The sequence below is a fragment of the Balaenoptera musculus genome, chromosome 14, assembly GCF_009873245.2.
Source record: "Balaenoptera musculus isolate JJ_BM4_2016_0621 chromosome 14, mBalMus1.pri.v3, whole genome shotgun sequence".
In the NCBI taxonomy this organism is placed as follows: domain Eukaryota; kingdom Metazoa; phylum Chordata; class Mammalia; order Artiodactyla; family Balaenopteridae; genus Balaenoptera; species Balaenoptera musculus.
Window position 1 is genome coordinate 7,901,447 of NC_045798.1, and position 25,315 is coordinate 7,926,761.

The 25,315-nt window shown below is 47.8% G+C and overlaps 1 protein-coding gene across 4 annotated transcripts in view; it reads right to left on the minus strand.

Moving 5' to 3' along the window:
• The window catches only part of LOC118879853 (MLX interacting protein), a 61,456-nt gene extending 41,579 nt beyond the window's left edge, over positions 1-19,877 (minus strand). For all 4 annotated transcript variants that reach the window (XR_005016166.1, XM_036822958.1, XM_036822959.1 and 1 more), the window contains exon 1: positions 19,380-19,877. Coding sequence is in view for 3 of the 4 variants with exons in the window: in XM_036822958.1 (XP_036678853.1) it covers positions 19,380-19,792 (413 nt within the window). In the remaining variant the exon portion in view is untranslated. The remainder of the gene's footprint in view (positions 1-19,379) is intronic.
• Between the last annotated feature and the right edge of the window lie 5,438 nt (positions 19,878-25,315).

Consider the following 25,315-nt stretch of genomic DNA (forward strand, 5'->3'; position numbering starts at 1 on the left):
ACTGCCAGGGTTCTCTGATGATTAATAGTGTTGAACATCTTTTCATGTGTTTATTGGTCCTCTGTGTATCTTTGGAGAAATATCTATTCAAGTTCTTTGCCTGCTTTTAATTGGGCTGTTTGTCTTTTTACTTTTGAGTTGTAGAGTTCTTTATATACTCTAGATACACATCCCTTATTAGATGTATGATTTGCAAATACTTTCTCCCATTCTGGAGGTTGTCTTTTCCAATTGGTACAACTTCTGAAAACCAGTCTGGCAACATATACCAAAGATTTCAGTGTGAATGCTCTTTGATCTTACAGTTTTACTTTTAAGAGTTTATCTTAAGATAAAAGTTAAAGAAGTAGAATGAGAAAAGCTATAAACAAGAACATTCATCAAAGTACTTCTTAAACTGAATCTCAACCCTTACCTCACACCACATGCAAAAATTAACTCAAAATGGAGCATAGTCCTAAATGTAAGAGCTAAAATGATAAAACTTCTTGAAGAAAACATAGGAAAAAATCTTAGAGGCCCCGGGTTTGGCAAGATTTATTAAATAGGACACAAAAAGCATGAACCATCTAAAAAAAACATGCACTGGACTTCAACAAAATTAAAAACTTTTGCTCTTCAAAAAAACAACTGAAAATGATGGTACAGGTCTATTTTTACCTATACAGGCACAGAAAAAAGTAAAAAGGGCACAGTGACAAAATAAAGTAAATAAATCCAAGAAGAACGTTTCAGAGGATGCTGCTCTTTTCTATCTTTCTGAAATGTCTGAATTCTCCATCTGACAATGAGTATGTATTTCTATATAATAAGGAGAAGGGCTGGAGAGGACCCTCCAGAAAGCTATTTCTATTTTGAAAAGGGGTAAAAGTGAATTTCCTTCTGGTAAGTAATAGAAAGTAATATTTAATTAGCCAGGGGACATAGTTTACCATTGTGATTTGGAGTTGTTTTTTTTACTTGCCACATTTCAGAAATGAGAATAAACTGTAATTTTCTTAAGAGCTTAATATTCTTAAGATTTGCAGATAATTTCTTTCATACAAACAAGTTAACCTGGTCAACAAATTTCAGTGATGTAACTTGATAATAATGGCTTAAAATTACACTGTAAAAGAAGTTAATATGTATAGCATTATCTCGCAACTATCTGGAGCTTAATTTAGTTATACCAAAGTAAGTACAAATAATTCAAGATAGATAGTAAAGGTCTGTGCAATTGACTCAGAGAGTCTCTAAACCCTCACTAAGTTAATTACTCTCATTTTACACTCAATTTAACAAGTTATGCAAACCAATAGAAAATGAGAGGCACCAGACAAAAAGGGAGAGTAAATGGGAAACTCACTGCAGAACAAGTGGCAGCCAACAGCCTGGAGGAGACGATCCCTTAAAGATTTGAAAACTCAACTCACGAGAGAGGCTGAGATGGTTGAGTAGAGAAGTAAGCATACCTGATCAGTGCAACTTCATCAAGAAGTCACGATGGTACTAATACTACAATAAGTAACATTCAGAAATAGGTTTCTAAATAATCAAATGTTATATTAGACTCAGTATGTTCAAGAAAGCAGTGAAGATTATTAAGCATTTGAGAGGGATTTCCATTTCCCGTTAAGAATGGTTAATTTTATAAAAGAGATGATTAATGAAATAAACAACAGTGATCTGGAAAACTGGCTTATATCAAAGGAAACTCTAGTCCTTAAGAGAAGGGCAAATAAATGAGTCATTTTTGCAAACATATTTTAATAGCTATCCACCCAACTTTAATACCACAAAACTCAAAGGACTGAACTAAAGAAGTAATTTAGCTCCATTGATAGATTCTTCTGTGCTCCCCGAAGTACACCATGTAGGTGGTTTCCAATCTCTGAGGAAGAACTAACGCTGTGGATAAGGTCATTTTACATCACCCCCTCCCATCCGTCCGGCTCTGTCCTCGTAGAATCTCCTTGCCTTTGCATCTCCGTCTCTGAGAAAAATCACTTTAACTTGCCAGTCTGGGGCCAGGGTCATTAAAAAAATGGTTTCTCATACCCTGCATTTCTCCTAAGTTCTTCAGATGTCATATTGCGACCACACTGCATTTGGAGAGCTATCAATTCAGAGGCAGGAAAATGAAGTTCCCGACTCTGGAAGCAAACGGAGGAGGCTCCGTCTTCCCTATGTGAGCTCCTTCACTGCAATGGGAGTTCCTGTTGTCCTCACCCGAGAGGCTGGGATTTCCACAAACACAGCTGGGTCTGACTAATCTGACTACACAAACACGAAACGGAACGAGGGGCAGAGGTAAGACAACGCAACCTAATCAGCATCAGAAAGAACCAAAACACTGAGTGTCTGTCCCAGGCTCGCTCGAGCGACTGTGTCTGGGAGTCCAGCCAGAGGAATGATTCGCTCTTTGGATTAACTCCGCAGCTTGAGCTATCATGACAGGGACAGACGGCAGGCTAACAGGTCGGCAGGGAGGTCAGCTGGGCAGCAGCGCAGCAGGCAGGGAACCTGGCCGGGACAGGTGAGCGCCAAGGGAGGTTGAGGCCATGAGCAGGCAGCCTGATTCCTAAAAGCTCCACTCCTCCAAGAGGCCACGATGGCTGCGGCCCAGCTGGGGTCCAGCAGTGGCCTGGGATGCCCGCCGACCAGGAGAAGACTGTCTGCTCTGGATGGTTAACTGATCTGCTGCTGAGCAGAGAGGGCAAAGGAGAGCAGTTTCTCCCCTCTGGATCGGGCAGTCCTCCTTCCACCTCCCCCCAGGAACGCCGCTGAGGTGGAAGAATCACAGCCGTTTCAGAGCACTGAAGCGATGGAGCCATTCAAACCGAACCAACTGGTACTTTTGTCAGAAGACTGCAACAGCCCACCAAATCCTGCCCTCCTCTCCTCACTTCTACCCCTGACTTTGAGACACCACGCTAAAAAGAGGGAAAAAAGTTACACACATAAACCAACATCGGCCAACGCATGTGACTCAACACAGGCGGGCCAGCTGCCATTCAGTGACGACACATCACCGGCGCCGACCGCTGTACAGCCGTGGAGCTCCTACCCCAGGGACGTATTTGAGTCTCACATACTGATACATCTCCAGCAATCCCAGACAACAAAGAACACAGGGCTGAAAGGTCAAGTTGTTCTGCGGTGCTGCTGGGTCACCGTTCCAGTCGATCGGGGCGGGCAGCACACCCAAGACCTCAGCTGGAGCTACTGAGCCGGGGCGGCTGCTCCCAGCTTCACGGGAGCCTGAAGGCTGTTACCCTCTAGGACAGGAAGCAGAAAAAATTTTCTCTGCAGGGAAGAACTGAGGGATGAGAGGCACCAGAAGATTACAATATTTCTCATACCACACCCTGCCCTGCTCACTTCATCCATACTTTACCAATCAGTGGCAATCACCTCAAACACTACCACAGACACACCCATCACTCCAAGGAGCCAGCAATCGGCATAAAAACAGAGATGAGCAAACAAAGTTATCGGGCAAAAAGCAGCTGGCCACATACAGGCTGAGCCAGCTCAACGGCAATCAGGAGGTCCTCCGGCAGGCTGCTCGACCAGAGAAGCATCTGGAGGAGGCCGTGCCCACCACAGGTAAGTTTCCCCAGCACCACCTGCCTGCTGGCTCTCAGGTACTGTGCAAGGACATCACCAAGGACAAGCCAGGGGCGGAGCTCATAAGTGGGTTCCTTGCTTTTCTGAGGAGGCTTTTTCCCCATGGAACAAAGTCTTCTGCCAAGGTTTCTCGTGGGGGAAAAAAGTCATGAATTTCAAAGCCAGAAGGAAATAGAGGCTGGTCCAATAAATAGGGAACCAGCCTGGGAGAGTGCTAGGAGGCTGGGGCCAGGCTCTGCTGGGGTAGGAGGTGGAGGCCGCAGTAAGGAGCTCTGGGCCAGAATGTAGCCGGTGGACCCGGATGTCACAGGGGCAGCCTAACCTTGCCACTGGGCCTAGGGAGTCGTAATGACCTGATCCAGCGTTTAAAACGTCACCAAAGTCCTCTTGTCTCGGCTCAGCCCCTCTGCCACCACTCTGTCACCAGTGTGGGTGGTCGGATAGACGGAACCATAGAAACCCCACCAGTGATCACGCTGACAAGGAAGGCTGCCGAAAAGCCAGAAATCAGCATCTCTGGACTCGATGTGACGGAAAGCATTTAAATTGTTTTCCAGAGAGCTGAGTCAGCTTTCCCTTCCGTACACCAAGTCACCCCAGCGTCTGGTTTGTGGCTCGCAGGAACACGCCTCCACTCGGCTCCCCATCTCAGGTGGGCTCACCACAGCCGGGCAGGCTCACAGCTGGAGTCACCGCCCTTCGTGAAGCTCAACGCTGCTCTCCCTGCCTCTGGAACCACAAAAAGCCGAGGGACGCATCCACCTGCTGGCATGAGCGCCGAGCCCTGGCCTCGGGGCGTGAACGCGCAAGCTCAGCCTGGGTCCAGGCATGCTGCTGAGGGGTGTGTCAGACGCCTTCCGCCGCAGTGTCCCCTGCCCTTCTGCAGGCTCAGAATGCAGCCAGCCTTTCTCTCTGTAGCCTGAGGCGCAGACAAAGGCTGTTGCTGAGCTGCATACCTGCTCACCGCCACCTCCACACACACCTTATCCACGCGGGCAGGAGGGTGGGACAGGCCAGGCCGGGTGCCTTTTTTCCAGAGTCCTGCTGAAAGGTTCTCAGGTAAATGGTTCTTTCCGTCAGGAAGGAGGAAGAGGCAGAGGGACATTTTCACAGAAAGTAGGGATACGGTAAGATAACTAGAACAGGGGCTCAGAAACACAAAAATATCATGAAATATTCTCAATGACCACCCGAGAGGGATTCAATAAATAATAGTACATTTCATTGTGTGGACAATGAAATACTATTCAGCCACTTAAAAATACTGCAGATGAGTATTTGGGGACTTGGAAAGGTGTTCATAATCTATTAAATAGAAAAACAAAATACACTTACCCTGCCAAAAAAACAAAAACCCCACAAGGTCTGGAAGGATAAACACCAGGGAATTGACAAGGGTTATCTGTGGGTGTTGGGATTTTTTTTTTTTTCTTCCCCTGGAAGGAGACCCAGAAATACAGTCAAATTCCAAAAAGTAAGGTGCTAAGCTCTGAAGAGTACTTCCCCAATTTCTCAGTAAGCGTGCTTAACTGCACCCCTGAGAAGTACAAATTCTATTTCAATCTGGCTTAGAAGCAAAGTCATGGCCTTTAAGAACCATAAAGCTATTTGCCAACACCTTTATAGATCAGATCAAATATAGACAGAAAATCCAAGAGCTGGAAAGGCTCAGAACGTGTGCAGGGTGGCTGCATGGGAACGTGTGTGAGTGTGTGTGTTGGGGGGAGGGTTCAAAGCAAGCATGTCCATTCCTTTCTTAACCACCTCAAGTACACGTACACACACACACACACGCACACACACAAGTGCACACGCACACATACACACTTAGCTGGGGAAGCACACACACAAGTACACACGCGCACGTACACACTTAGCTGGGGAGGCAAAGCCAGAGGCACGTCACGTAACGTCAAATGCGTAGGTTAGAAACGTTAAACAAGAGCCAAGTGAGAGGCCTCTGCAGGCTAACTTCAAGTTATGATTTTGTTTCAACTACAACCAAATCAACTGTCTGGAGTTAAGTCAAATGATTACCCCTTTCTTTCACCCCAGAATCACCCTATGAAAACAGCCCCACCCCAGGCAGCTACAGTGGTGAAGTTAAGGGGTAACCGTCAGAAATGGAATGTAAAGCTATGAGTGACCTACCGTCCAATAACTTCACAAAATGGAGAGTCAACCCTCCACCTCCAAGTCAAGATTATTTAAAATAATTGCCCTAGTTCCTCATAACTCAGAGTAGCTGTCTACCAGGAGCATCCATACCTCTGGGGTTTACCAGAAGGATAGTCTTAGATTTTGTATTCAGAAGATGATGGTCCTGTGATCATATTAACTTAAACACAGCATGAAGGGACACTAAGGGTAAGAACACCTAACAGGACTTTCCCCGTGCCAGGGCTGACCTGCGGCAAACAGCACCACACAGCACCCCTTCATCTCTTAGGCCAAGACTCACTTCTCAACTAGATGCAACCGAGATTAAACTCATTTCCCCAGAATTCCTAATACCTGAACTCAGACATTAGGTAGAAACTGAAATGTAGAGTTCACATACAAATTCAGATCTCTTCCAGTTTTCAGATATGCCAGACCGCGTAACACTGAGCTCACATTCCCAAATAGCAAAAGTCGCCTGGTGCTGAGCGCTGGCTGCCCCCTTTAGACCAGGCACACACCCTCCAGTTCACCACAGACCCCTCCACTCCCTGTTGCCCTTCCATCACGGAGGCCCAGTCAATTGCAGTTTATGCTTGCATGGTTTTCATAATAAAGAAATGTTTCTGTGTAACCATGACTATACCAAAAGCCAGAAAATAAAAGACAGCAAATGTCCTCTTTGCCTTACTGATGACCACTTTATTTCCTGGTCCTTGTGGGCATTTGACTTTGTGACCCCTGACCCAGACAATGTTAAAAGAAAAAAAGGTCTTATCAGGATAACCTTAGGGTGATTTGCCAAGCTATGAGGTAACTTGGAGAGCCGAATTCCTGAGTTGATTTTAATCTAGGGGAAATGCCCAGGACAGGTCACCTTCCCAAACAGTCTCTCATTTACTGTACACAGAAGAGATGGAAGATAGAGAGTCATGGAATTTCTAGACACTGACATATTTAGGATCTTCAAGATCATATCGTCCAGTGCTTCCCAAGTAAGACTCCCTAAAGATAATGCTGAAAACCTAAACTGTTTGGATTTTTTTTTAAATAACAGCTTTACTGAGACATAATTTACACATCATGAAATTCACCTTTTAAAAGTGTTCACTGGTTTCTAGTATATTCACAATGTTGTGTAACCATCACCGTTCCCTAATTTTAGAACATTTTCATCACTCCTTCAAAATACCCCATACTTGGGCTTCCCTGGTGACGCAGTGGTTAAGAATCCGCCTGCCAATGCAGGGGACACGGGTTCGATCCCTGGTCCGGGAAGATCCCACGTCGCAGAGCAACTAAGCCCATGTGCACAACTACTGAGCCTGCGCTCTAGAGCCCGTGAGCCACAACTACTGAGCACACGTGCCACAACTACTGAACCCCGTGTGCCTAGAGCCCGTGCTCCGCAACAAGAGAAGCCACCGCAATGAGAAGCCTGGGCACTGCAACGAAGAGTAGCCCCCGCTCACTACAACTAGAGAAAGCCCGCGCACAGCAACGAAGGCCCAACAAACACAGCCAAAAATTAATTAATTAATTAATTTTTTAAAAAAACCCCATACCCATTAGCAGTGACCATCCACCCTTCCCTCCCCCAGCAACCACTCCTCCACTTCCTGCTTTATGGGTTTGCCTAATCTGGACATTTCATACAAATGGAATCACAGCACGTGGTCCATTGTGACTAGCTTCTTTCATTCAGCAAAATGTTTCCAAGGTTCATCCATGTTGTAGCACGTGTCAGTACTTCATTCCAAAAGTTGTTTTCAATATTTTCAAACATATTTATTTGTCCATGATAAAGCCAGGTGGCCACTGTTTAAATAATGTGATTTTCTCATTTTTCTAACATTATGAACATTTTCAAACATACAGAAAAATTGAAAGAATTAGATGGTGAACGCCCATGTACCCACCACCTGAATGCTACGATTGCCACTTTGATGTATTTACTTTATCAAAATTCATCTACCCACCCAAAAACCCATCTTATTTTGCTTAAGCAGTGGTTCTCAAAGTGTGATTTGGAGACCCCTGAGGGCCCCTGAGACCCCTTCTGGGTCCAGGATATCAAAACTATTTTCAAAATAATACTAAGAGGTTATTTTCCTTTTTCACTCTCATTCTCTCAAGAATGGTGAGGTTTTCCAGACATTCGATATCGCAGCAGACGAATGCAAAAGCAGATATGAGGATCCAGCTGTCTTCGAACTAAGCATTAATTAAGAGATTTGCAAATGGGTAAAACAATGTCATTCTTCTCATTATTTTTTTTTAAAATAGTTGTTCTATATAAAGATATGTTATTTATGTTAACATGGTAAATGGGGTTTATTATTTTTTAAAGTACTTTAACAAATAGTTTTACTTTTCCTCAGTTTTCATTTCTAATACAGTAAACATCGATATAATCCACAAACAAAGGCTCTCTGGGGTTCTCAACATTCAAGAGCACAAAGAGGTCCTGAGACCAAAAAGTTTGAGAGCCACTGTTTTAAAGCATTTCAAAGATAAGATGCTGACATCAGTACACTTCGTCCCTGAGTTCAACATTTGTCAATGGCTCTTTTTGTTTTGGGTGAGATTTACACATAATAAAATGCACAAATCTTGAGTGTACCATTCAGAGAGTTCTGACAAATGTATACACAACCCCCTTCATGATATAAAACGTGACCATCATTCTAAAAGGTTCTCACCTGCTTCTCACCAGCCGGTCCCCTCTTCAACCCCCCCTCACAGGCAGGGACTGGTCTGATTTTTTTTCACCGTAGATTAGCTTTGCCTATTCTAGAACTTCATGTAAATGGAATCAGTATATAATCTTTTGGGTAAGGCTTGTGTCACTTGACGTAAGGTTTCTGAGATTCATCTGTGTTGCTGCACATACCGGTAGTTTGTTCCTTTTTATTGCTGAAAACAATTTGTTTCTAAGGCTACATCTCTCAAAAACATAAGGTCCATGGAAGAAAAATAAGATTGGTAACCATGATTCTAGTCTAACCCCTCCCACTTCTTTTCTTTCTTTACGGTTAAAGACACCCAGACTTATGAGGCTAAGGGATATGCTGCCAGTCAGTGGCACCACTATCCAGTGGTGTTGAATCCATCATCTTTCCACCATACTCACTGCCATTTCCTGTTCTCACCTTGTAAGGAAGTTCCTAGCTGAATCTGCAAGAGACCTTTACTACAGGAAATGGAAAGTCAACATCCAAATAATGAAGCTACTAGGCTTCCCTCAGAAACTTGCCTGTCAATGAATGGATAAACAAAATGTAGTATATTGACACAGTGGAATACTGTCCAGGAATAAAAAGGAACAAAATATGGATATGTGTTATAAACATGGATGAACCCTGCACACATTACACCAAGTGAAAAAAGCCAGACACAAAAGACCACATACAGTATGATTCCATTTATATGAAGTGTCCAGAAAAGGCACAGACAAGCAGATTATAGACATAGAAAGCAGATTAATGGTTGTCTGGGGCTAAAGTGGGAACCGGGATTAAACGTAAAAGGGTAGGAGGGATCTTAGTGGGGTGATGGAATGTTCTAAAACTGGATTGCGATAATGACCGCACAACAAAAAAATAAATCAATGAACTGCACACTTACAATGACTGCATCTTATGGTACATGAATATATCTTGATAAAGCTGTTAACAACAACAACAACAAAAACTTGTCTGTACAAGTGGAAGAAAGAGTCTTGCTCCAAGGCAGAGAATGATCCGTTTAATAATTTAAACAACAAAGGAGGCAATGTAAAAGACCCCGCTACTCAACTGGAAAATAGTTGTTTAAAACAGCAAGCTAATATAATCATATACTCTTTTAAGAATTTGCTGAAAGTGTTTCATTTTATAAATTTATTTATTTATTTATTTATTTATTTTTTGGCTGCGTTGGGTCTCCGTTGCCGCGCACAGGCTTTTCTCTAGTTGCGGCGAGCGGGGGCTACTCTTCGTTGTGGTGCACGGGCTTCTCATTGCGGTGGCTTCTCTTGTTGCAGAGCACCGGCTCAGCACGTAGGCTTCAGGAGTTGTGGCACTTGGGCTCAGTAGTTGTGGCGCTCGGGCTTAGCGGTTCCGCGGCATGTGGGATCTTCACGGACCAGGGCTCGAACCCGTGTCCCCTGCATTGGCAGGCGGATTCTTAACTACTGCGCCACCAGGGAAGTCCAAAAGTGTTTCATTTTAATAAATAAGAGGAATTTATAAATTCACTTTCTCTAGAAAGCGTAGTATCCAGCTATCTGGGCAGGTCCCATAAGATGAGGTAATCCATTTGCAAATGGGTCAGTTACCACCTGAGCATATGAAGGGGTTCTTTAGGTTGTTTTTTGTTCTTGTTTTGTTTTTTAATAAATTTATTTATTTTATTTATTTATTTTTGGCTGCATTGGGTCTTTGTTGCTGTGCACGGGCTTCTCATTGTGGTGGCTTCTGTTGTTGCGGAGCACAGGCTCTAGGCACACGGGCTTCAGGAGTTGCGGTGCGTGGGCTCAGGAGTTGCGGCTCACGGGCTCTAGAGCACAGGCTCAGTAGTTGTGGCGCACGGGCTTCGTTGCTCCGCGGCATGTAGCATCTCCCCAGACCAGGGCTCGAACCCATGTCCCCTGCGTTGGTAGGTGGATTCCTAACCACTGAGCTGCCAGGAAAGCCCTTGGTTGTTTTTTAAAAAGCCAGAATATTGGGTAAATATCTGGAAGCTAGGTTAATTTTCCTACTTTCTACATAAGAAGCTGTTTTTTGTTTTGATGACTGTTCCATGGTGACAGAGCAAGAGAGGCTGCCTTCTTCCCTATGCCCACAAGCCACAGAGGGAAGAAGTGGTAACTAGCGTTCAAAACAGACCCTCCTATGCACAGAATATTCCTCAACAGTGTAACTGTGCTAACAACACCCCCACGGGGTCCCCTCCGCACTGCTGCTCCTACCTGCAGCCTCGTTCTCCCTGCTGTCCCTTTATGAGCTCTTTTCTCCCTGGCCTCACTCCTCACTGTTCCGCAACCGGATTCTTTACGTTCACTTCTGAGACTCAAAAGCTATCGACAAGGAATTCAGTTCCTGGAATTATTTTTCCAGATCTTGTACGTCCTTCTGGAGCTACCAAATAACCTCTTCTACACTGCCTCCTTCTAGAAGGTTTGTCTGATGGTGCAGTTTGACCCCAAACACACTAGGAATGCTAGATCTGGAGAAGTTTCCTCGTAGGGCATTCAAGACCAGGCGGTACTCCTCTACCACAACCAGACCCAAGTGAGTAAAAAATATCATTCGGGATATGATAGTATATATTTCACAGCAAAAAACAAAAAACAAAAAAAACTGCCATCCCAAATACAAGCTCAAAACACCAAAACCTCCCATGGCCAACTGGCCCCTCATGAGGCACAACAGGGGTTAGGGAGGCAAGACAGAGCAGCTGGGACAGAAGAAAGAAGCCCGGCACCTGGACTGGTCTAGACTGGTCGGGGCTAAGTGGAGAACTGCTCTGGCGACAGTGAGGACCTCCCTGGACACCACGGTGTCCCCCGACGCTGACAGCCCCTCGCACCCCTTCCCGGGGAGCTGCTCCGCCCACGGCCCACGTGGCCAAGTTCAGTGCACAGCGCCACACAGCAGCGTCCCCAGCACCACTCACACCAGCCACGCGGCTGCCGGGGCTCCCTCGGCTTCCTCTTTGCAGCCCTGACCCCCACGGCTCAGGCCAAAACCCTCAGGGTCCCTGCTGATTCTTTTCTTACATCCCCTAGGTCCGATCCACCGGCAAGCCCAAACCCGCCCTGAATCCACGCACTTCTCACCACCTCCACTGCCCCCACTCTGGGACCCACATGCGCTCCCCTTGCCCTCCATCCCCTAGTCCCCACCGAGCAGCCTCGACAAGCCAACTCCCAGAGCAATGAGCAAAGATTCTAACCTCTTACCACCCAGCAAGGCCCCTTCCCTCCTCTTCTCCTACCACTCACCCTGCCCTCAATGTTCTAGCCACGCTGGCCTTGTTCCTAGCCCCGGAATGTGCCAAATTCATTCCACCTTGGGCCTCTGCCTCGGGCTCTTCACCGCCTGGAATGACTACCCGCGTCTGGTTCCCACTCGCCACTCAGGTTTCAGTTCAACCTGAAATGTCACCTCATCAGAACACTTCTCCGACCCGCCGAGATACGGTGTCCCCCACCCTGCCCACCCCCATCACTTTCCATCTCCCAGCGTGTTTTATGTTCTTTATTGCAGTAACGATACAGACCTGATTTGCACACTGAATCCCCCGACAACAAACTCCATGATTTTACAGTACCTGTAAGTCAGGTCATTGTGCCGTACACCTTAAATGTGTACAGGGCTGTATGTCACCTATATCTCAATAAAACTGAAAGAAAAAAAAGAATATAAATGCCATGAAGGCAGATGACTAATCGGTCCTGTTTACTACTGTACCCTGAAGGGCTAGAACAGTGCCTGGCACACAACAGAGGCCTGACTAATACTTCTGGAAGGAAAGGGCATCCTGTCCAAAGGCCATGGCTCGACTCACGCTCTGGGGTCCCTGAGGTTCTGCTCAGAGAGGGAGGGCGCTGCTGGTCTCCTTCTCAAGTACCTGAATTGGAGACGATGGACTAATTTAATTAGACAATTGGCAAAGAGCACTGACAGTAATGGGAAGCTCTAAGCAGGTCTGTGTGCGAAACACAGGCCATGGGCGAGCTCTAGTCAGGCAGACGCAGAAGCTCCCATAAGCAAGAGCTTTGAAGCAGAGAAGAGCAGGGCAGCAGGTGAGAGCGCCAGCTGAAAGCAGAAGATCCCAAAGAAAAGCAGAGCCTGAGAGAGGAGCTGAGTCACTTGATGGGGGTGAACCTTAAGGAAAGGGCAAGCTCCCCCTGCCGAGGGCCCACAGTGCCCTGGGACCCAACTCCAGTGTCCACTGAAGTCCGGCAGTCCTGGTAACCCCGGAGGTTCACGGGAGTACCAGCACCCTTCCTGATCCCTGCAATAAACCCCCATTACATGCGCTAGCGCCAGAGGGTCCCTGATCCACGCGGCCAAAAGAGCTCTGCCTAAAACTCAAGCCCTGTGGCCTGGAATTCTAACCACAGACAGAATTCCAACAAGATAGAAAATACCTAAGATATGTGCTGTCTGAACTGCACATTTCATACCCAAGAAGTAACTCAATTCTGGGGAACAGGAGCTCACACTCTGAATTTTTCATCAGCCATATAAGAATCCTTAAAGATAAGTACTATTAACTTTCTACAATACCCTACTCTAGAAACTGTGCAAGGGAACCAGGATAAGACCACTTTACAGACTTTCTTTTATATCGAGGGCCCTCCTATCACTAGATCCCCTGAAGTGGTGCCTAATACACTCAGCACAGCTTGACATACATAACTGCAGGGTGGGCTGCTATGCTCTCCTGTGGGGGAAGACGCCTTCAGAAAGACTTTTATACATGTGTTATGTGCTTAAAAACATCACCTCAAGAAACTTTTGAAACCAGTCTGTATTAGTTTCCTATTGCTGCTGTAACAAATGACCACAAAATTAGTGGCTTAGAACAACACAAATTTACTGTCTTACAGTTCTGGAGCTCAGAAGTCTGAAATGGTCTCTGGGGCTAAAATCAAGATGTCAGCAGCGCTGGGTTCCTTCTGAGGACTCCAGGGGAGAATCTGTTTCCTTGCCTTTTCAAGCTTCTAAAGGTCGCCCATATCCCTTAGCTCATGGCCCCTTCCTCCATCTTCCAAGTCAGCAACATCAGGCCAAGTCTCTCTCCTGCTGCTCCCTCTCTGGTCCTCTCTTCTGCTTTCCTCGTTTACGTTCAAGGACCCTTGTGATTGATCACACTGGGCCCACCCACATAATCCAAAATAATCTCCCCATTTTAAAGGCAGCTGATTAGCAACCCTAATGCCTCTCTGCCATGTAACCTAACATATTCACAGGTCCCGGGAATTAGGACGTGGACGTCTTGAGGGGCCACTCATCTGCCTACAACCCCAGTCCGTGTGGGTCACAACACAAACACCACCCAGCAAAACACCACCAGGCTGTCCCACTCCCCACCAACACCCCTGAAGCAGTGCTCCACAGAGGGTGTATCTGTCTTTGCAGAGCTGAAGATAAACGAGGTTCACCAGAGGCAAGTTGCTGACGTTGGCCGCTAGGCCCCTGAGCTTCCCTTTGCGATTCCACGTGTAGTTCTCAGCCACCCAGTATGTGCCAGGCAACTGTTAGGCTCCGTGGGAAAGTCAAAGGTGAAGAGAGCAGGAATCTTGGGAAGTCAGGTCTATGGAAGAATACCACGCAGAACCAATAAGGTCGTGGATTTGCAGAGGATCGTGGCGTTCACTCCCTTTGAGAAGGACGGCAGGGCCACAGTCTTGAAGGAAGGGCAGGATTTTACCAGTGGGGAAGGGCAGCCCGAGGAAGGGCACGGAGCTGCCTAAGGGCATTTGTTTTCCCCATGTTGGTTTCTTCTGCCTTACATTCCTAGAGGAACTGGCGCTTTCACCTCCTCTCTTACGGAACTGCAGGCTTCTGTGAGAAGATGAGGGAGGTGACTTTTCAACTCCTTTTCAGCTCCCAGAGACACCGCCTTGGACAAGCTGCCTCACCTCCCAGCAACAGGGCAAATTAACTTCTGTGCTCAGGTCTTCTTTCCTTTTTTTTTTTTTTTTTTTTTTTTAAGTTTTAAAAATAGGAATTCCACCATCACCTGCCTGAGAGGGTTCTTGTGACTTAGGATCACACAGAGACCCCAGGAGGGCGGTAGTTGCTCAGCTGGTGCGAATTTTCTTCCCTCCTCCCACCCTAGCAAATGAACTCCCTCCACGCTCCCCGCCAACCCCTCTCCCCGGGCGCGTCCCAAGTTGATCACCCTTCTTCGCCCTTCCAGCAGGACGGCAGTCAGCCATTCAGCCTCTGCAGAAAAAGGAAACTTGGTCCCGGGCCGCCAACAAGGAGAAGGCAGGCAAGGGAGCTCCGGGCCTTCCTGCAGAGCTTCTGACAGTTAACACGGGGAAGGGGAGATAGGTACGAGACCCCAGTGTCAGGGGAAACTGTCCACACTGATCCCGATTATGCACACACACACACACACACACACACACACTGGCTTCACCACCCTGCTTGGTGCTGCCGTTGGACCTGGTTCACGTTGTTTATCACAGCCCTTGCTAACTGTCTTACAACTGTCTGTTTACCCCCACCCCAGGTTTGTGAGTTCCTGGAGGACAGAGACGGTCTTTTCTCATCTCTGCAGCCCGCACTCCCATCTCCGTGCGGCCCTTTAATGGACACCATATTATGATTAAAGACCAAAGAAAGCGCAAGAGAAGAGAAACTGCTTCTCTTCAGCATGGTTGCAGAAGAATAAAGCTAATTTAGCCATTTGTGTGAATGGTTCCCATTTACAGCTAGTTATCGCACCTAGGATTAGAAAGTTCCTCTATGGAAAACTTAAAACTTGGAGGACGAGATGCTCTAAACCTTTAATCCTTGGGGATCAGGAACAGAGGGTAACTATACATATGTATACAGGGTTACATTCTAGAAACTTGTATCCCAAGGTTATCTTACAGGTCCAAATTAAAAGGTCTCCTCAAATATCCACTGGAGCAGAAATCCACTGTCCAGAAAGCTACTGCTTATCTTTAAATACATAAAAGGACTGTCTCTCCCCCCGCCCCCCAGACATTCCCACCAAGGTTCCCTAATAAAGAATTACATAAAAAGAGAAGCGATGGGCTTCCCTCATGGTGCAGTGGTTGGGAGTCCACCTGACATTGCAGGGGACATGGGTTCGAGTCCTGGTCCGGGAGGATCCCACGTGCCGCGGAACAACTGGACCTGTGCACCACGGCTACTGAGCCTGCACTCTAGAGCTCGTGGGCCACAACTGCTGAGCCTGCGTGCCACAACTGGTGAGGCCCGTGTGCCTAGAGTCCGTGCTCCGCAGCAGGAGAGGCCACCGCGATGAGAGGCCCGCGCACCACAATGAAGAGTGGGCCCCACTGGCCGCAACTAGAGAAAGTCCGCACACAGCAACGAAGATCCAATGCAGCCAAAGATAACATAAATTAAAAAAAAAACGAGAGAGAGAGAGACAAGTGAAACCAAAACCAACCACAAAAAGCTATCTACTAGATGTGTTCAGAATCCGCGTGGGTGATTTACATGTGTGACATTCCTCACAGTGTTAAGAGGGCAAGAACCATGAACTATGTTCTAGAGTACATAGCTCCTTTGTGGGGCCTTAGAAAGTATGGACAAACCAAGAATGCATCCATCTAGCATTTGTCAGGCAGGCATTGGAAAGCCACACTGAAGACCCCAGTCAGACACGTTATTTCCCTCAGTTTACAGATGAGAAACTTGGGCTCCTAATAAATGTCAGCTGAATGAGGACGCAGAATGGATTCAGCCCATTAAACCTCCTCTTGCCTCTTATTTGCCGGGTACTAGACACATTCACAGACATTATCTCAGTTAATCCTCACTTCCACCCTGCAGGGGAGCTTTATCCTGCCCATTTTACAGTGGCAGACAGGAAGCCTTAGAGAAGGTAAGCCATGAACTTCTAAGCTCTGCCTTGGGGAGAGGCGACTTCTTCCCCTCCCAAACGTCCCAGTAATTGAACGCACACTGCGGGACCAAAGCAAGGTGTTTCACTACAGGGCTTCTCAGCACCACAGCGTGGGAAGGACGTGCACGCCAGCTGCATGAAGCTGGAATCCATCCGCACTGTCATTTGCCCAGGTGGACCACGGGGCACATTCACACTTAGTCCCAACTCCTCAAAGACCCTATTCCCCCACCCGAAGTCAGTCTTGCCAAAGACCCTTCAGGAGTTCAAGACTTTGCACGTTCAGGAACAGATCACATTCAGAGCCCCTAGGCCACTTCACCCGACTGGGGAAAAAACAACCACAACTTCCCCTGCACTTAGTTCCTCCCCCAAAGAGCTGTTGAGCCTCATCTGGAAACAGCTGGGAGGCAGCAGTTAACAGGAAACCAAACCAAAAAAAAAAGCACAGAGTGTACCAGGGAGAGTTAGGCGGCTAGAACGAAGAGTCCAGGGGACAGACAGGAAGTTGAAGTTAGAAAGAGCCTAGGCCACAAACAGTCAGACAGAAGAGGAGGCCCAGCTGGCCTTCCCCTCAGCCCCAGGAGCAGAAAACCTGGAAAACAGTGATGAAGGCTCACACCGCACTGAAAGGGAAGTTAGGCCACCTCTGGGATTAACTCTTCTTTCCTCCCTGCCCCCCATATCTCAACCCCCCTTCTCTGAAAGCCAGCTAGTGGTCGTGACAGGACAGCTGAGGTCAGAAACTCACTTCTGTTCTCATGCTGCTTTCTGGGCCAGAGGCTACAGCCCAGACAACTGGTTCTGAGTCACTCCTCTGTCAATCTGTACCCGGGTTCCACACTGCCAACTCAACTCTGGGGCCATCCAAACGAGCCTCACGCGGAGACACAAAGAGCATCTTCATGAGAAATTACTGGGTGGACACATATCGGGGACCTGCGGTGGCAGGACTCTGCCTGGGGAATAACAGCAAAGCAGGAGAGCCAAAGGGGCTGGAGGTCCTGAAGAACAAGGTAAGCCTCAGACCAAACTAAGGGTGCATTTTGCAACCAAGAAAGTTAAATGAGCAATGGACAGTTGCCAAAATATTTTTGAAAGAAGTGAAAAAAAAAATACCATTACTAAAATTCTTTGGTGTTATTTAATAATAAGCCTTTAGGTTATCCAAACTGAGGGCAAAGCGGGGAGACGGGTTTATTTTTCCTTCAGCAGAGCTTAGGTGAGTGCTTTCGAGCCCATGCCTCCTGCTACTCAATCAACCATTCTCTCTTTGTACGCGGAGAAGTTTATATTAAAATAAAGAAGAGGATTAAGTTCGCTTAATAAAGCACATTCCTGTCTTTCACCTCCAATTTTGTTTGAAAGGGCTCTCTCACACTGTAGCATATGCTACAATCTAGTTGCGTTTGATTCCAGTGAAGTGCTCAAAATTTGAGACTGGGTAAGCAGGGCTAAACGAGGGCAGAGGGCTGCAATCTCAATGCCGTTTGGTTTTTTTCTTAAAAAAAAAAACAGAACATCTTCACAGGCTAAGTGCCAGCTCAAGCTGGCAAGACCAGAGAATCAGAGCAGAGCCTAACCAATGTGCCACGCAAGGGGGGTTGGAGGAGAGCTCTGGGTAATGTAATGCAGCCATGTGGCAAACAAACCATCAGGGAAGCCTTCAAGAGAGGAAATGGGGGCGGGAAGAGTGGGGTGCGTTTCAGGAACATAACAAAGGAACAAGTTGACTAATCATTTATTCCAGAGGGGAAAATGCCACCCGGATCCATGTATATCTAGTGTTTCAACTTCAGGTAAATGTGTACCTTGGATATATTTGGGGCTCCCTACTCTCCAAAAAAAGGGGGGGGGTGGTGAGGGTAACGTTCCTACTCTTCTTTACACTGTTTCTGGAGTCTCCAAGGAAACTTCCCCTGCGCTGCCTGCAGACTAGACCTGAGACAACCCCAGCCAGCCCAGTTACGACTGCAGTCACCTCCACTCTGCGGAGATGCTATCATGAGCTTTGGGCAGGGCTGGGCTGCTCTGTACTGCAGCTGGTCCGCAGAAGTTCTGCTGCTGAGGCAGAAATTATCTGAAGCAAATACCTAACAAACACACCGAGAAAGGGAGAGTGGAAGGACACGTTAACCCGTGAGGACCACGCATTTCTGTGACTTAGAAAAAAGGGGTCTCCGCCTAGAGCCGGAGATCTGTGGGTCAGGATGGTGCCTGGGATGCCTGCCCTAAACACTGACATCTCCATATAATGTTTCAGAGCCAGCCCAAGAACCCTCCAGCTTGCCAGGAGGACAGCCTGCACCTCCAAGAGCTGTGGCTCCAAGTCTTCCTAGGAGGCACCCAGGGCCCCTCCGAAGTTGGGGGAGGGCTTCCCAATAAAAGGGGATGTGAGAGGACCCAGCCTCCCTCTGCTGGGGCAATAAGAAAAGTAGCTCACACTTCTGGAGCAACTAATTATGTGCCAGGCACTGGAATAAGCACTTTACCTATCTCGTTCCATCCCCACAGCAGCCAATGGAGGCAGACACTACCGTCATCCCCTCTTTATAAAGGAGGAAACAGGCTCGGAAATTTGACTCAACCATTAAGTACTGGAACCAGCGACTTTAAGCCACCCTGGACAGGTGGTCCTAACCACTACTGGCAATTGCTGGAAACACACAAAGCTTTTGGGGGAAGGGTGGATAAAGTCGCGTAACACAAGGTACAGCCTGTATTTACAGCTTTTTCTTATCCGAAATCGGTGGCCTCGGAATTGGAGGTGAGGGCCTGGATGGGGAACGTGAAGCCGGAAGAACCCAAGCCCTGCTGACAGGGAAGAGGCCAGGACCCCCGCCCCTCTCGCTTCCACTAGGGACCCCAGACCCATAAACCCTCCCGAAGAGGGAAGACCCAAAGGGAATGCCTGAAGCCAAGAGGTCCCCAGGCGGCCCAGCCCTCCACGCTTGTTTTGTCAAAGGGAGCCCCGCTCGAGAGGTGGGGCCGGCCGGTCCTACCTGTAGGCCAGGGTCATGCACTCGAAGAGCTTGGTGAGCGAGGCGTCGATGGACAGGTGGCAGGAGCTGGTCTTGCCGAAGCTGTAGGTCTGGCACGTCTGCTTGTTGACCGTGTCGAAATCGTAGCCCTTCTTGGGCGGGTGCTCGCGGTGCGGCGACGACACCATGAAGTGGCCGCTGTGGATGATCTGCTGGCGGCGCGGAGGCTCTTCGCTGCCCGACCCGGCCTTGGGCGGCAGTGGCGCGGCGCTCGCGTGGCCCCGGGCCGGGGTGGCCGCGCCGGAGGCGGGCGGCGGAGACGGCTCATCCGTGTCCGAGTCGTCGTCGTCCTCGGGCACCTGGGGCTTGAGCAGCACCGCGCGGCCCCGGCTGCGGGGCCGGCGCGGAGAGCACATGAAGACGTCGGCGGCCATGGGGGGGCCCGGCCGGGGGCATCCCCCGGAGCCCGGGGCGACGCGGGTGAGCAAGGGTGACGGGGCGCCGGCCCGGCCCGGCCCGCGCGCCGACTGTCCGCGAGCGCGCGGCGGGGCGGGAGGGGGAGGGCACGGGCCGTCAGGGCCGCCTCGGCGCCGGCCCCGCGTGACGTCACCGGCGCGTCTCGGCCAATCGGGTGCCCGCTTCGGCCTCTTAAAGGCGCAGGGGAACCTTTCCGTGTCTGGGCGGACAAAAAAGGGGGGGCAGGGGTAGGCAGAGGCCACGCCTCCCGGCCCCGCCCCTCGCCACCCCGTTCCCTCCGGGGTGCTGCGGGACTTGGTAACCGGGCGGTGCCACTCTCCAGTGTCTTGGCCTAGGAGAGGCGTTGGCCAAGCGGGCCGTGCCGATCCCGCCCCACGCTCCGGGGAATCGTTCTGCGGCCTCGCCGCAGGCCGGGCGGGCGCTCCACGTGGTGGGTGGGGGTGGCGCTCCTTCCGTCTCCCAGGCCCTGCAGGGCCCGGAACTGTGGCTCTTCACAGATGTTGCTGGGCGCTGTGGGTTTTGTCCGCATTTTATTGATAAAACTGAGTCGCTGAATACCAAAGGGGTTTTTCCAACGCGAAAGCAAGCTTCATTGGACTTCCTTGGTGGCGCAGTGGTTAAGAACCCGCCTGCCAATGCAGGGAACACAGGTTCGAGCCCTGGTCTGGGAAGATCCCGTATGACGCGGAGCGACCAAGCCCGCGAGCCACAACTACTGAACCCACGTGCCACAACTACTGAAGCCTGGGCGCCTAGAGCCTGCGCTCTGCGACAAGAGAAGCCACTGCTCGCCGCAACTAGAGAAAGCCCGTGCTCAGCAACGAAGACCCAACGAACGCAGCCAAAAATTAATTAATTAATTAATTAAAAAAAGAAAGATCACTAACGCTTCTCACCTCCACAAAGGTGGAACCTGCCTTTTTAGTCAACGTTAGTTAAGGCACTTTCCCAGGGCATCGCAACTAGTACGTGACAGAGCCACTAAAACTCAAAATACTGTCATTATTGCTAAGATCTTAAATTTGGAGGGCGAACCAGCCCCTAAACAATTCCAATTCTGAGCCACAGTTTTCTTCTCTGTCAAGTGGGAAATGATTCCTATGTCTCAGAAAGTTGTGACAGTTAAAAAATGACTATAAAGTACTTAGCACAGTGCCTAGCAGAGAATGAGCGCTGAGTGTTAAATGGACTACAGACTGAAGAAACTGAAGCAGCCAGACCAGAGGCACCTAGCAATTGCCAATACTCAACCACTTTTCACTATAGAAACAGCAATTTCCTATGGTCCAACCTAAGAGATGACATTTATAGAAAGCTGTCAAGGGGCTCAAAGCCAGCCTGGGGTGGGGGCCACGTAGGGACGGTAGGGGATGACAGGCCAGCAAGAGGGCCAGTGACGTCCCTGGGGCAGGAGCTCCCACTCTAGTCTCAGCAGGGCCTCCGGTGTCCTCTGCTGCTGCTCCTGTGCTCTGCTTTGAAGCCAGTTTCACTTCCAGATTCGGGTGGAGGCTGAGCTCCCTCCCCCGCCTTCCTCCTGACAAGGGCCTCCTAAAGGGGAGCGTGTTGGGACAAATGTCTCTTACCAAAGTGGCGGAACTAACTCCTTCCCTGGATGTCTCCAAGCAGGGACAGGCCAGACGGACTGGCAGCCGGTGTGAGTTTGAGGGTCTCCCCACTTGCCAAAACCACTGCTCCCAACTCTGGCTGCAAACGTCTGAAGGTCCACCCTTTGAGTTGCCTTCCTTTATTCGAAGACTCTTCTCCTTGGTAAACGCTTAAATGCCCAGCCACATTTGATACAGTGATCCCACCTCTATAATTTTATCCTAAGGCTGTGGGTACAAGGATGGTGAATACAGCATCATTTGTAAAGAGTGGGCATTAGAAACAACGTAATGTCTAACAAGCGGGAATTCATTGAATATATTATAGTCCCCAATATAACGAAACACTGCATTTTAAATGATGCAAATGTATATTTATTGACATGGAAAGATGTCCATAATATGTTGTTGGGTGGAAAAACAACTTTTAAAAAGTTAGCTGTGGGGATTCTCCGGCAGTCCAGTGGTTAGGACTCCGCACTTCCACCGCAGGGGGCACGAGTTGGATCCCTGGTTGGGGAACTAGGATCCTGCAAGCCATACGGCACAGCCAAAAAAAATAAAAAGTTATCAGTAGCTTGATATCAGTTTTTTTAAACTATTTATTTATTTATTTATTTAGCTGAGCCAGGTCTTATTTGAGGCACAAGGGATATTCGTTGTGGCACAGGGGATCTTTAGTTGTGCATGCAGGATCTAGTTCCCTGACCGGGGATTGAACCCCGGCCCCCTGCATTGGGAGTGCGGAGCCTTAGCCACTGGACCACCAGGGAAGTCCCCAATTTTTTAAAATTCATATATATATGTGTGTATGTCAGAAGTGCACCATAATGTTAACACTGGTTATCTCTGGGGGGGGGGGTGGGTGACTATTTTCTAATTCCCAAAAGAGACAATTATTACTTGTATACCTTTTTTCTTTGCAGGGTGCTCTTTATTTCTCTTTGGTTTCTTAACACAAAAGGCATCTATGTGGAAGGATACATACTTTTATTTTAAAAAAACTTTTTTTAAGGCCACACTGCTCGGCATGTGGGATCTTAGTTCCCTGACCAGGGATCGAACCCGCGCCCCCTGCGGTGGAAGCGTGGAGTCTTAACCACTGGATCACCAGGGAAGTCGCAAGGATATATATTAATACTTTAAAATATATATATAAATAAATATCAATTTCCTGGGAGGAGATAAACTCTTAAGGCTGAAGTTGCAAACTGGCAACGTGTAGGCCATATTCCGTGCACAAACATGCTTTGTTTAATCCTCACCATAAATTCCTAACGATTGTATTAGAAGAGAAGCAAGACTTGAGGAAAAGCAGTTAAAAATTCAGTTAAAAGCAGAGGACCACCAAGAGTGGGATCTGGAGTTTGCTCCAGGCTCACAAATCAATGGCTAGAAAGAGGTCTCAAGGGCAGTTTTCTGGAAAATATAGAAGAGTTTGCAGATGACTGCCCGCCCCCCCTCCTACTGAGTAGTGGGCAGCAACAGCAAGTGCCCGGGGGGACACACAGGGCAGTGCCCCAGGGGAGCCAACAACTCCCATGAAGGACAAAGAGCTTCCACACCTGACAAACCATAAGAACAGAGAATCTCATAGGATAACCATCTTCTCCCCAAAAATCAGAAGCAGCACTACATGGTAATCAAATCAGCAAACAGGCAAATAAGAATTCCCAAATACAGGGAATTCCCTGACGGTCCAGTGGTTAGGACTCCGCATTTTCACTGTCGAGGAGGCAGGTTCAATCCCTGGTCAGGGAACCAAGATCTCGCGAGCTGCACAGTGCAGAAAAAAAAAAAAAAAAAAAAAAAAAAAAATCCCCAATACAAAGTATTACAGACCAGCAAATGTCAGCAAACAATTAAGGAAAGCCAACACTCTGGAAGAAAGCTACCTGAGAACTAACAAGTGAAAGGATAAAGTTAACAGAACAAACAGAAGACTTTAAAAATAATTAATAGCCCGAGAAAGAATGTAGAAGATTCTGCACACATTAAGCAACAACCCATTATGAAAAAGAAGCAAATAGAGGTCCTGGAAAACAATGAATACAAAATTATGATTTTTAAAAAACGCCAGGTTGACTAGCAAAATGAATAAGTCTGGAAAACACAGTCATAAACTGAAAGATTAATCTGAGAATTTCTCCCAGAAAACTGCCGAAAGGACAAAGGGAAGTTAAGTGACGTGGAGGATTCTTCCAACAAAAGTTCCAGCACCTGCCTAATAGTTCCAGAAAGGAAGAAGAAAGTAAAAGTGAGAGGAAAAATTGGAGAAAGGAAATAATTAAAGCAGCAATAAAAGAAAATTTCCCAGCGCTGGAAAAAGCAAACCTTCTGCACGGGTCAGCATAGGCTGATTGTGCCCTGATAACAAACTACACCCAAATCTCAAAGGCTTAAAACCACTCAGGCGTGCTTCTGATTTAAGCTACCTGTCTATTGGCTACGTGTCCATCACAGGGTGGCGGTGCTCTCTGCTGGTCAGAGTCACTCCCAGACTCTTGCCCATCACTGTGGCAGGGGGAGAGAGAGCTCAACGGGGTCGATTAAATGGTCTGAGCCAGAAGTGATGAGTACTCGCAACTCACCAGCCAGAACTAATCACATGGCCCCACCCAAGCACAAGGGAGGCAGGAAGTACAACCCCATCATAAGACCAGAAAACAGACAGCCAGAAATATCTGGTGAACAGCACTGATGACCGATGATGACTATACTTTTGGATTTCAAACGTTTCCATAAATACAATACTCTAGATGACTCTCAAAAGCATTATGCCAAGTAGAAGAAGCCAGACCTAAAAAGCCATATATTGTTTGATTTGATTTATATGACATCTGGAGAAGGCAAAATGGTAGGAACAGAAACCAGATTAGTGCCTGCCAGGAGCTGGAGGGGCAGGAACTAACTACAAAGAAGAACAAGGGAACTATTTGGGGTGATGAAAATATCTCTTGGTTATGGTGGTGGTTATATGACTGTGTAAGTTTCTCAAAATCCATGGAAATTTATACCTGAAAAGGGTGAAGTTTACTTATGTAAATTATACCTCAATAAATCTTGGAGGATACAGGTTAAATCGCCTTTTCATGTGTAGTCCATGTTTGAAAGAATTACTGGAGGTTGTTCTCCAGCAAAACAAAAATTCAAATAAGAGAAAGATATGGGACACAAGAAACAGCTCAGAGCAAAAAAATAAAGTAAAACTTAAAACTGAATTTTTTTAATTATAATTTTTAAAAATTAATTAATTAATTAATTACTTTTGGCTGTGTTGGGTCTTCGTTTCTGTGCGAGGGCTTTCTCTAGTTGCGGCGAGCGGGGGCCACTCTTCATCGTGGCGCGTGGGCCTCTCACTATCGCGGCCTCTCTTGTTGCGGAGCACAGGCTCCAGACGCGCAGGCTCAGTAGTTGTGGCTCACGGGCCTAGTTGCTCCGCGGCATGTGGGATCTTCCCAGACCAGGGCTCGAACCCGTGTCCCCTGCATTGGCAGGCAGATTCTCAACCACTGCGCCACCAGGCAAGCCCTAAATTATGATTTTTAAAGATTTTTTTTTAAATAAAATAAAGTTTTAAAAAATTAAATCATGTTAGATGGCTTATTAAAAAACTCCCTGCATGCCTCTGTGCCTACTGCCTCTGATTCTGGAGCTTCTCTGATTGAATTTCTCCAGATGCTAAACCTCTTGTCTGCAGAAGGGAGAGAGGGGCAGTCAGGAGAGACTGTGCAAGATGGGGGTGTGTGCAGGATGCGGGGGGTTTGGGGGTGGAGGTCTGACTGTCTCATATACAGATTGTTCAACCAAACCCCATTTTCAGTCCCTTGCTCTCTGCAGTCCTGGGGCTTTCTGGGATTCTCGGCGAGGACTGGC